Source organism: Lithobates pipiens, unplaced genomic scaffold (assembly GCF_037356315.1).
Source record: "Lithobates pipiens isolate NorthernLeopardFrog02 unplaced genomic scaffold, aLitPip1_a1.2 Scaffold_8, whole genome shotgun sequence".
Classification (NCBI taxonomy): Eukaryota; Metazoa; Chordata; class Amphibia; order Anura; family Ranidae; genus Lithobates; species Lithobates pipiens.
The window spans coordinates 603,369,950-603,383,334 of NW_027507903.1; the positions used below are offsets into that span (position 1 = coordinate 603,369,950).

The following is a 13,385-nucleotide window of genomic DNA, read 5'->3' on the forward strand; positions in this document are numbered from 1 at the left end:
TCAGAACCGATCGCTCATGTGCCCATTCATCACTGAAGCATAACAAACTGTTTACTATGCTTCCGTTTGTGAATGAACAGGAAGCTCTGTACAGAGCGCCTTCTGTCCATTCATTCAGTGCAGCTGAGGCTGCAGAGATGCAGATTGAGTACTCAATCTCTTTTCTCTGTCTCAAAAGTGAAAAATTAGGAGGTCTGCTTAGACCCCTGATATTTCACCAAAGGCCAAACAGGGCTCCTAAAAAAATAAATAAAAAAAAGTGTAAAAAAATAAATAAAAATTATATAAAATAAAATGGTAAAAAAAGAAATATAAAAATAAAAACTACCGACACCAGTGGCGGAACTACCAGGGTCACAAGGGTACTTGTGACCGGACCCTAGCATTCCGCCACCGCGCTTGGAGGGAAGGACCCCAGCTGGGGGTTAGGGGTGCCCTTCATGGTTTCTTGCACCAGGGCCCTGAAGGATCTAGTTATGCCTCTGGACCATCCTATATAGTCACTGTCTGCTGAGCTAGGACTGTGTATATGGTCAACTGCAGCAGAGAGACAGTAAGTATGCTCTTATGGTTACACCTCCAAGACAACCTATCCCCCCTTTCGCAGGGTGCTTGTAAGAGATCAAAGGATCATATTAACAGAGATGCAGAATCTATTTAATTACACAACATTAGGCTATAAGAAAAAGCTTGGAATATGCTTCATGTTACAGATCTACATACTTTGCACATCAGCCTGCTTCTACAAGCTTTGGGCTTGTGTCGATGGCATCCGTGTAACTTCAGTTTCAGACATTTCTGAGATCATTAAAAATTTACTGACAGGTGAAGCTGACCTGCAGATGAGCTCCTTCTAGTGGGTTTTGCAATCCAGGGACTCGTATGGGGATGCAAAACCTGCTTGAAGTGAACAAAAGCCCAATGACTCTTAGATAAACAAACTCACAAGATTACCACAGTTTCCTGCTGCTCACCTCAAACAAGCCGGCTTTTAAAGCCATGAAGGTGACACCGATCGTCACTGAGCTTCCTTTCCGACAGAATCCCAGACTATTAATTGGAGTGTAACACACCATGGCCTCCTGGGCGCCCTGGGTCATACGTCGCTCCTCTTCAGACAAGCACCGACCTGTGGAAGGCCAGACATTTAGCAAATCCTTATGTACTACACGACAGCGTGTCTCCTCTTACTGGCTCCTCTCTACTCACCACCTGCTGCTGTGTTGACGTCCGGCGACCACACTAGTCGAACAGCTAGGAAATCCTGCAGGTCGTTCAGCAGAGTGTAGGTGACACGAAACGTAGAGTGCGCCTGAACTGGAGAGTCACAGCGAGCGGTCATGACAAACCGCGGCCTCTCCAGCCGAATACTTGGGAGCCTGGAAGAAAAAGGTAACAATGATTGCATATTGTAGTTACCACCCAGAACAACCTACCTGGTGGTTTGATAACTTACTTGTAGTGGGTGTAAATCCCAGATGAATGTGGCAGTTTTGAGGTTGACCAGTGAACTATAGCAACTAATGGAACCTCCAAACCCTAACAAAACAATAGAAAAAAAAAAGAGAAAAATTACCAAACTGAGGTGACATAGGGGCAGAGACTGCAAGAGAGACTAAAAAACATACAGGCAGGGGCATACGTACAGGGGGTTGCTATTGTGACCCAGACCCCCTGTACATCTGGATAGGAGGGAAGCTGCATGTAGGAGATACCGATCCCTCCATGCAGCCACTGAAACATCTTCTCCCTCCTGCAGACATTTAGCGGCTACAGGAGGGAAATGGAGAGCATCGGCTCCGCCACATGCCGATCCCAATGCCTCCCTATACCTGTCCTTCTACCCTGGGACTCCTTTGCCATTACCCTGCCGCCCCCTGCCTTTACACCCCCCAAAGCGCTGACAGATTTCCTGCTCTCACGTCAGGCTGGCTGCTGCGGGGAAGGAGCTGGTAAATGTGCCATTTACCAGCTTCTTCCTTATTTTAATGAATAGAGTCAGTGATCCAGACTGATATACTATGTTTACTATGCCTCAGTTTATGAATGAACTGGAAGCTCTGTACAGAGCTATTCCTGTTCATTCATTCTGTGTAGCTGAGGCTGCAGGGAAAGGGACTTATAAATCAGAGCTGAAGGAATTATTTTTTCTGTTGGATTATTTTTATTTTATTTTTTAAAAAGAACCCATCATCCTAAAAAAAATCTCTCTCTCTATACACACGATCAATAGATCCAGATACTGCCATCATGTCAGAACTTAATAAAAATTGAGTTTCTGAAAAAAAAAAAAAGACAAATTTGAAAGGAGAGCTAATGCCGCATACACACGATCAGAATTATGGTCGGAAAAAGGTCTGATGGTTTTCCCGACGGAATTCCACTCAAGCTGTCTTGCCTACACACGATCACTCCAAATTCCAACAGCCAAGAAAGCGGTGACATACAATATGTACGACGGGACTAGAAAAAAGGAAGTTCAATAGCCAGCAGCCAATAGCTTCCGTCTTGTAATTGAATCTGAGCATGCGTGAGTTTTTGCGTGTCGGAATTGAATTTCCGTCGGGAAAATTGAGAACATGCTCAAAATTTTTGCTGGCGGGAATTCGCCCAGCTAAATCCCGATGGAGCATACACACAGTCACATTTTCTGATGAAAAGCTATTATCAGTCTTTTGCTGGCCGAAATTCCAAACGCGTGTACGCGGCATAACACTCTACAACCTCTGCACCCTGTTTCCCACTGTATTTTCTTCTGTAGGTGATGAGCCGTCAGTTCCCACACAGCCAGGGCAGTGGTCCAGGGATTTGAAATCCCAGCTCTTCTCCCTCATCTTTATGCAGGGCTTCAGGAACAGATCAGAGTGATTCTCTTTGCTCACATTGACCAATCAGAATCGCTGTGATCCATCCCGGATGCCCTGCAAAAAGAGAAGGGATTTCAAATGCCTTGACTGCTACACACGCAGTGTGGGCACTGACAGCTCATCACCCAGGGAGGTAAATACTGCAGGGATGAGTAGCGAGGGTGTAGGACGTTAGCTCCCCTTGTCATTTTTTTTTCTGAAAAGGTGAACTTGCACTTTAACTTCCTCCTACTCGTGTTTTATGTTATGTCAATGGGTCGGAATATGACTCCCTAATGGCTTTGAATGCTGTACAAAATACACAGAGATTATACTGTACTAAAAATCTGTAATAAAAATCATTGAAACATAACTTCCTCCTACTCCATCAAAATTAACAAATGAATAAATGCATTTAAATGCCTGTTGTATTTTCCATCTCACCTCTTTGGCATCCTCAGGGGGGCGCTCTCTTGCCTGCAGCTGGAACAGGAAGTTGTGCTCCTCCAGGGAGCAGAGCATACTGGGTAACTGGGAAGAGCAGCTGTGCAGTCGCAGGAATGAGGCCATACTGACGTCTCCTGACTGGTGACTGTGGACAGAGGACAGTCATGTAAAGTGTATGTTACCCACCCAAAAAATACCAATTCTGTATAGATTTGTGTGTATATTCATAAAGCTGTCAATCTTCTGTAGCTGATCCTGCCAGTTCTTGGTTTTGGTTTTAATATGACCACGCCAAGCACGGAAACAGACCTGTGAAGGCGTGGTCAGTTTGCTTCCCTGGGATTGCTAGTAGAAGTTACAGGAAGGTGTGCCGGATTCTCCCGTTGTCAGTTTGCCATCACGCTGCTGCGCCCTGTATTATCAGTCTACTGGACGCCATACCGGAGTCCTGTATACACTAAGGCTGCAATCACACCTGAGATCATCACCTGAGAGTTTTTTTTTTCAAGCATTTGCATGCAAGTTTTTGAGCATTTTTTTATTATTAGCCAATACAGAAAAATATAATCCGTTTCATCATTTGTTGCTATGTTTTTTAGCCTTCTCATTCAGTTCTATTTTTTTACATTTTATATAAGGTGTAAAGGTTATTATTAGGGGTTCCTTTAATATTATTTATGTATTCACTTATTTAGTTAGCTTGGTTAGGATTAGGTTTAGAGTGATTATTCGTGTTTAGGGTGTAACTTTTACCTGCAAACGAAGCCCACGCTGTCCCCGCTACAGGCCGCATCCATGTTTACCCACCTTCCTTCTGGGGCTGCGGACCCCAGCTCTGACTGGCCGGAGTCGCATGACGTCACTCCCACGCATGCACACAGGAGCCGCCAGTCACAACATTTACTTGTTAAAAAATGGCACGGGGGCGTTTCATCATCGGCACAGTATACAGTAAATTTCTCCTAAATGCGCACGTTTAGGAGATATTTATAGTACCTATAGGTAAGCCCTTTTCTAGGCTTACCTATAGGTACAACTTGCAATGGGAGTTTAAAAAACGTCTTTAAGAAAAAAAAATAAATAAAAATTATGCCTTTACAACCACTTTAACCAATGAGAACATGAAGCTTGAAAAAAAAAAAAAAAAAAAAAAAGGAACTTATACATATATGTTAGATGTTCAGATAAACAGCATGCTTAAAGCGGAACTACGCTGCATCTGAGCACCACAAACTATAAACACTATTTATTTACTTTTAGTATTCAAAGCAAACTCCACCGTCCATCCATGTCTCCGTGCTTTATTTTGCTGAGAAATCACTTTGAAAAACACCCCCCTAGCATTTCTGGCCATGGCCATCTCGAGTAAGGGCAAATGATTCATGTAGCAGAGGGGTCTCCAAACTATGGCCCTCCAGTTGTTCAGGAACTACAATTCCCATCATGCCTACTCATGTCAGTTTTACAATGCCTCATAGGATGTGAAGTTCCGCAACAGCCGCAGTTTGGAAATCCCCGATAGCATTTACTCCCTGGAATCCACTTGTCCTTAGTTTAGGCATGCAGGTGTGGGGGGGTGGGGCTGGGATAGGGGGTTGGGGAGCTTAGCTGAAAAAACACCTCCTCCTCTCCTCCTGAGGACTCCAGACATGTATGACATCATTTGCTTAGGCCTGGAAACCAGGAAGTAAATAAAAAAAAAAAGAAGGAAGAAGTTTAAAAAAAAGTATACGTTTAACTTTTTTTTTTTAACCACTTAACATCCGTGCTATAGCCAAATGACATCCACAGTGCGGATCTGAATTCCCGGGAGGCCGTCATAGGATGGCCTCCCCTGTGCATGCTCCCTGCGCGTGTGCTACAGAGCGTGCTGCATTCACCGAGTCACTGATCCGAGTAAAGGGCCGGTCCCGGCCCCTTACCATGTGATCAGCTGTCAGCCAATGACAGATGTTCACATGATCAAAACAAAAGCTTGTGATGGTTTTATTTTTCTCCTTATGCTGGCAGCAGAGGAGAAAAAAAAATCCGATCACCGGCTTATCTGAAAGGGACATCGGTCCCGAAGAGGAAGAGGCAATTATGCCTCATTTATGCCATCTGACAGTGCCCACAAGTGGCACCTATCAATGCCCACCAGTGGTGGCAATCAGTGCCGCCTAGAAGTACTGCCTATCAGTGTAACCGATCAGTGCCCATCACTGCCACCCATCAGTGCCCATCACTGCCACCCATCAGTGCCCATCACTGCCACCCATCAGTGCCCATCACTGCCACCCATTAGTACCCATCAATGACTGACTAAAATGACCAGTTTTAAAATTTTATAACAAAAAAAAATTCAGTCTTTAAAATTTTTTAACAAAAAAATAAAAAGATCGCACAGGTGATTAAATACCACCAAAAGAAAGCTCTATTTGTGGGAAAAAAATGATAAAAATTTCATATGGGTACAGCGTAGCATGACCGCGCAATTGTCATTCAAAGTGCATCAGCACTGAAAGCTGAAAATTGGTCTGGATAGGAGGGGGTTTAAGTGCCCAGTAAGCAAGTGGTTAAATAAATGCACATCTTTTTGCAGGTAAAAGATGCATTTTTTTTTTTTAATTGTTAGGAGCCTGAAAAGCTTAGCACCCAATGATCAGCAGATTGCAGGTGCCATGCAGGACTCCTGCGGACTTGTCAGTGTGTCTGTCTGTTTATACCTCATACAGACAGATGCACACTGACAGGAAGAGCCTATGAACTACCAGAGCGCTCTACAGCATCATGGTAGTTCTTTGTGAACTACAAGACGACAGCCGCAAACTCTGTGAATGAGTGGAACGGCTGGGCTGAGCCCCGCATGGCTGCGTTTTCTTAAAAATAGTGACAGCGAGTGACGTTCCTCTATAAGTGCCGGTTCACATTTGTGTGATGCGAGAACCCTGCGAATCCACTCTGGGTTCCCGCATCGCACGGCTGTTCACACTGCCATATGCAAACTGCTGGGGAGTGTCATATGTTAACGACACCCCCATTTCAGCTCGCGTATCGCACTGCGAACTGACAGTTCGGACATGAATCGGATCGCATATGTGTGAACAAACATTCGATCCGATTCTGGCCCGGAAAGAAAAAGGTGTCCTGTGCGTGTTTGGACCGAATGCGGTGCGATATCAGCCATACTATCTGTATGGCTGACATTGCATGTAATGTGAACAGCAGTGCGCTGCGAATTACATGCAACGTGTGGCATCGCACAAGTGTGAACCGGCACTAACCAGTGGCTGAGCATTGTTATGATGTGCATAGTATGTGTTTGGTTTACAGATACTTTGGATCTTCTGTTTACATTCTTTCTCAAGTAGTCATGTACAACCCACTGAATTCTTCATGCATTCCCATGCACCAAACTGGGGATGGCTTGTATTTCAAAGAGCCTTACCTAACAAAGTGCCTGAAAGAAAAACAACCAACAGCCCACATTGCACTGAATCACCCTGCACTGGAAGGAGGACAGGGAGTGAAAGAACAAAGAGAATTCCTTTTAGTTGTGGAGTAGCACAGACAGTTCTTAGCTCCGTCACTGTGGAAAATAAACTGCTCGCTGCTGGGTGACCGCACATTTCTGAAATAGAGATTTTTAACATTTTTCTTTATAATGCCGCGTACACACGAGCGGAATGTCCGACAGAAAAAGTCGGACGGAATCTTTTCAACGTATATTCCGGTCATGTGTGGGCCTTATCTGATCTTTTTTTTTTTTCAAAAATTCTGACGGACCTAGAAATACAACATGTTTTAAATCTTTCTGACAACCAATTCCTATCGGGAAAACCGCACGTCTGTATGCTGTTCTGACGGATCAAAAACGATGCATGCTCTGAAGCAAGTACAAGACGGAAGATATTGGCTAATGGACTTCCTTTTTCTAGTCCCGTCGTACGTGTTGTACGTCATCGCGTTATAAACAATCAGAATTTGGGGTGACCGTGTGTACGCAAGACAGTTTCAGCGGAATTCCGTCCAAACTCAATCGGAGTTTATTCCGACGGGAAAACCGGTCGTGTGTACAGGGCATAAGAGTTATTTCATCCAAAACCAACCAGAGATGCTGGGTGTAAGTAATGGTTCAGGACAGTTGGGAGGAAAACTTGTCACATATATATATACACACACACACATACACACACACACACAGGGATTTTTATTTTATTTTTTATCAAAAATATGCAGTAGGACTTTACTTTTTTCATGTTTTTTTTTATTTTATTTTATATATATATATATATATATATATATATATATATATATATATATATATATATATATATATATATATATATATATATATATATATATATATATATATATATATATATATATATATATATATATATATATATATATATATATATTTGTAATAAAAAAAAAAAAAAAAAAAAAAAAAAACATGAAAAAAGTAAAGTCCCGCTGCATATTTTTGATAAAAAAAATCCCAATAGGCATATATTGATTGGTTTATGCAGAAGTTGTAGCATCTACAAAATAGTGGATATATTTATGCCATTTTTTATTGATTATAATTATATTATAATTTTTTTTCCCCAGACACCCTAGAGACTAAAAAATGGTGGTCATTGTTTTTTAATTAAAAATAAAAAAACAACATTAAAATTAGCTCAATTTCTTTTAAATATTGTGAAAGATAATGTTACACCGAGCAAATTGATACCCAATATTGTCTTGCCTCAAAATAGCACCCGGTCATGGAATGGTGACAAACTGACACTTATAAATCTCCATAGGTGAAGTTTAAACATTTCTACAGGTTACCAATTTTGAGTTATTTTTTTTATTTTTTACAAAAAAATAAAAAATTTGGATAACTTTTATTGCCATTACAAGGGATGTAAACATCCCTTGTAATAGAAAAAAAAAAAAAAAAAAAAAGCATGACAGGACCTCTTAAATATGAGATCTGGGGTCAAAAAGACCTTCCATACCAAAAAGATCTTGCATTTACACTGAAATGCAATAAAAGGCCATCATCCAATGGTATGGAGTCGAGTGGGGGCCATCATTCCCTCACCCGACTCCATGCCTCACAGGGGAAAGGACCCAATCGTCTCCCAGAATGCAGCGGGCAGGGGGTTGGGCACCTCTTCCACCACCGATAAAAGTGATCTCACGGCGAATCCACTGCAGAGACCACTTTTATCTGAAAGCGTACCTCCTGCCGCTTTTAAAAATATCAGGGTTATGGCACCTATCTGCTGCCATAACGGTATTCAACGTCTATGTACCAACACATAAGAACGGTGGGCCATCCGGAAGTGGTTAATCTGCATCTGCCATATATTAGCCACCCAGGACCCAGCCTTTTTCTGACGCTTGTTGTTTACAAGTAAAAATCACTTAGAACCACTAAACATATACAGCAAAACCTTGGTTTGAGAGCGTTTTGCAAGGCAAGCAAAATTTTTTAATAAATGCTGACTTGATATACAAGCGATGTCTTGATGTACAAGTAACGCCACTTCACAACAGAGTATAAAAGAGAAGAGAGGCACCTCGAAGTGTAGCAATATGGTTATATATAATGAAGGTAAAACATTTAGCAACTCTCATGGTTGAGGATTAAAACAGGCACATCTAAGTATGCGGGCATCCGGGGTAAAGCAGTCCACATAGACCATCCCCCGCACCGCCATCAACATCATCCCTTCCACGCTGTGCTCCACGAGCGGTTCAAGCCTCGCTTTCAGATCGCTCTACTGCAGGGTAGTCTTCCCAGTCATGATTACAGACTGACAGCGCTGAGAGACGGTGGTGGGGAGGACGTTCTATGTGGAAAGCTTTACCCCGGATGCCTGCATACTTAAATGTGCCTCTTTTAATCATCAACCATGTGAGTTGCTAAATGTTTTACCTTCATTAAATGTAAGTATATTGCTACACTTGGAGGCGCCTCTCTTCTCTTTTATACTCTGGAGCTCCTGACGGATTTTGCTTCTAATCCCCTTGTAGAGGCTTCCATTTGTGGATGGACATTTTATGGTTACACAACCTCACGTTTCTATAATCTTTTTATATGGACTATAAACCAAAGGACCTGTGAATAACTGGTTGTGGAACAAATCATTTGAGTTCCCATTATTTCTTATATATATATATCTCAGTAGAGACCCTAGAGAAAAAAATGGCGGTCATTGCAATTTTTTATATCTCACTTTAGTTGCGCAACGGGACTTAACTTTTTTCATGTTTTTTTTAAATTGTTATTTGATTGATTTTTTTTATTTTTTTTTCCACTATTGCTCTAAAAGATTTTTATTTTTTTTAGCACTTTTATTGCTGTCACACGGAATGTAAATATAGGGATGTACCCTTTATGGGGGGATCTGGGGTCAATAAGACCCCAAATCCCTCCGTTGCACTTGAAAAGCATTCCAAAACACCAAGATCTGCGTTTTTGAATACTCTCAATTTTAAAAATAAAAATGCCGCCGATGACAGCCAGGTAAACCAAGCGCTGTCATATCATGGCTTCTGGGTTACCGTAGCAGAGACCCGATCAAAGCAGGTTCCTGGCTTTTTATGGGTCTTCAGCCTAGTTGGCAGATGTGTTGGCTGGTAGCTCGGGATTGGAGAGTGCGGGAGGGCCGCGTATAGAGAGGGGGGTGGGGCACGCTATGATTACAAGAGAACCAACCGTCATCTCTTGTCATTGCCTTGAAGTCAAGGTATGGAGTTTGGTGGCAAGTGGTTAAGGCAGTGGTGGACAAAATTAATATGAAATCAAGCAGCTGGGGGGAGCATGCACATCACAGCTCAAACATCTGGTTTACCCCCCCCCCCCCCCAACCATTAGCGTGAATGAACCCAATAAGATCAGTTCTTGGCAGTCTGTCAGCCCTATAATGTAAAACACAAATCAAGTTTTTCTAGCTGAAAATTACAGAAAGCCAATTTTGCTTTGTTCTTTGTGGCTCATGCACACACAAACCACCTGGCAACAGAAGGATGATAAACAACTTCCTTGAAAAGCCGCCTGCATCCTAGCAACGAAGGGCTCTAGGTAACAGTAGTTACCTTCTTCCTAATAAGAGGTCGATAATAGTGGGTTCTAGCAATGGAGGATGGTAGGTAGCTTCCGTAAGAAGCTGTCAGCATCCTAGCAATGGAGGTCTCTAAGTAACAGTAGCTACCTGTTTCCTAACAACAGAGGGCGATAGTGGGTCTTAGCAACGGAGCATGGAATGTAGCTTCCGTGACAAGCCACCTGCATCCTAGCAACAGGGCCACTTACGTTGCTCAAATGTTACATGTGTGCGGAGCCCTTTTATGCAGGATCTTACCGCCATTCTATATTTTCATATGGCTAGAAAGGTCAGCAATTGTTTATTTGTTTATTTATTTATTTTTTTAAAGTGGTAGTAAACATACATTTTTAAAAAACTGTTGACAGGCCGGGTACTTATGATAGACGAGACCCTATCAGTCTCTTCTAGCATAAATGCTTCCTCCTGCCTGTCAGCCATAATGTACATGGTTCCGTGCATGCGCAGCTCAGTGAACATTTACATCCCCAGATCTGTGCTGCGGCCCAGCCATTCAAACGGCTGAAGGAACGGAACCTGGAAGGAAGAACGGGCGAAGATAGAGGCCCTATAGAGTCACACATGTGGCTGTAAACACAGTGGTCAAGAACAGCCCACTCCCTCCCCCCTCCTCCATGCCCACTAACCAGCTAAACACAATGGGGGTGGAATATTACATGTAGATTGACTGAGGCCTCACCTCCCTCTTTATTCTAAGACACAGCAGGCTGGAGGGGTGTGACACAGCCTGTGACTGGCAGAAATCCACCCGCACCATGTTATTTGTATAAAATCATAAACATTTTATATTTATACACACATATATCATAACATTTTTATGATTTTATACAAATAACATGAGAATATGTGTGTATATATATATATATATATATATATATATATATATATATATATATATATATATATATATATATATATATATATATATATACATATACATATACACACACACACATACACACACACACAAATATGTATTTGTATAACAATTGATATTTATTTTTAATCTGTATCCCAAAGGCTATTTTTTTTTATTTTTTCTGAACATGTGACAAGCATCGGGGGACTAGAAGCTCCTCCTGCTTATGTTTCCCTGCAGACAAGCTGGGAGAGAGCTGGGTCATGTGACTGCTGTATATAAAATTAGGAAAGAGGTACTTAGATTTTTTTTGTTATTAAAATAATTACAGTTCCATCTTCCATATACAGAAATAGAAGAGACAATTTCAATTAACCACTTCCCACCCGGCCAATGTACATATATGGCCGGGTGGGAGCTCTCTACTTCTCATAGGACGTGAACATCCTTCAGAAGGAGTGGGATCGCGCACGCGTGCCCGCGCAGCGGCGCGATCCCGCGCAGCGGCGCGATCCCGATGTGCTCGTGTCACCCGGACACGGCGCATCTCGGATCGGCAGGAGGGCTCTGTGATTGGCCCTCCTGATCACATTACGGCCGTGTCCAATCACGGCCGTCATGTGATGTAAACAAACAGCCGGTTGCGAGGCAATCGGCTCTCCTCTCCTCACACGGAAGTCATCGCTGAGGAGAGGAGAGCAGATCGCTGCAGCCGGCTGGTGATCAGCGAGTATGAGCTGTTTTTACAGCTTTTTACTCACTGATCACCAGTCTAGTATAATACACACATGTCCCCACACGTGTCCCCAAAACACACATATCCCCAAATAAAAAAACACATGTCCCCCACATATGTCCCACTAAAAATCACATGTTCCAATGATTATCTGCACACATATGTACGTGATCACCTGCACACATATGTACATGATCATTTGCGTACATATGTCCGTGATCACACAAACCAATTATTATACACGTAACGGATTTTTTTTTTACCAAAAACATGTAGCAGAATACATTTTGGCTTAAATTTATGACAAAATTTGATTTTATTGGATTTCTTTTCAAATAGAACAAAGAAAATATTGTTTTTTTTTTTTTCCAATTTCCGCTTTTTTTGCGCTTATATCGCAAAAAAAAAAAAACTGAGTCGTAAATAAATACCACCAAAATAAAGCTCTATTTGTGCGAACAAAATGATAACAATTTCATTTGGGTACAGTGTAGCATGACCGCGCAATTGTCACTGAAAGCACTAGAGCGCTGAAAGCTGAAAATTGGGCTGGGAAGGAAGGTGTTTAAGTGCCCAGTATTGTAGTGGTTAAACAAACAGTGTGTGTTTATTATTACTTTGAGGGTTCTATAAATGCTTAAAAAATAAAATGCTCAAAGATTTGCAGATTATTCCTGTACATTCTAATTGTACAATGTCCTCTAAGAAAAGGGAATCCTGTTTTTTTTTTTTTTTTCCTGGCATAAAACTATTTGTTTTATTTTTTCACAATGTGGATTGTCAACTAATTTCACTAAAATAAGTGAACATTCAATTTAAAGCTGGCCATAGCTGGATCGAACTTCATCCAGTTCAGCAGGGGCAGGCTGAATTTCGAGCCATATGTGGTTACTCCTGATCAGCAGAAACTGATTTAATGAATGACTTATGTTGAATGGGCTTGTTGGAAATTATTGTCTTGATCAGCGTCTTAGGCTGCTGATCAGTGTACTTTCACAACGGAGAGTCCCAGCTGCCAGAATACAATGTCTTAGTGGGGAGGATTCCTCTATCCACCTCGATTGTGTGGATGGGGGGGAATCTTTTATTTTTATTTTTGTCACTTGATCCATCTATGCCCAGCTTAAAAGCCAACACACTCTTCCCCTCCTCTAGTAAATCAGGGTCAGGATTCAGATTCTTGTGCAAGTCCATTCTTTACCGATTCCCCTTTAACATACTGCAGTGTGGATTGTACGGTGTGCAAACATGAACTTCTCACTTACCAGACATTGTCCACCAGCAGTACGGAACCGTCCGGCATGACAGGAAGGTAACTGGCGTTGAAATTGGGGAGTATCCGTACATCCCGAATACAGAGGTCGTCCTGAGAGGAAGTGTTGAGCACTGAG

General features: G+C 42.1%; 1 protein-coding gene across 1 annotated transcript in view; it reads right to left on the minus strand.

Annotated features, from left to right (window-relative positions):
- The window catches only part of TRAPPC14 (trafficking protein particle complex subunit 14), a 54,127-nt gene that overhangs the window by 10,983 nt on the left and 29,759 nt on the right, over positions 1-13,385 (minus strand). The window contains exons 5-9 of the mRNA XM_077470571.1: positions 13,260-13,380; positions 3,291-3,438; positions 1,457-1,539; positions 1,210-1,379; positions 975-1,129 (exon numbers count right to left, since the gene is read on the minus strand). Of these exons, the coding sequence (XP_077326697.1) occupies positions 975-1,129; positions 1,210-1,379; positions 1,457-1,539; positions 3,291-3,438; positions 13,260-13,380 (677 nt within the window). The remainder of the gene's footprint in view (positions 1-974; positions 1,130-1,209; positions 1,380-1,456; positions 1,540-3,290; positions 3,439-13,259; positions 13,381-13,385) is intronic.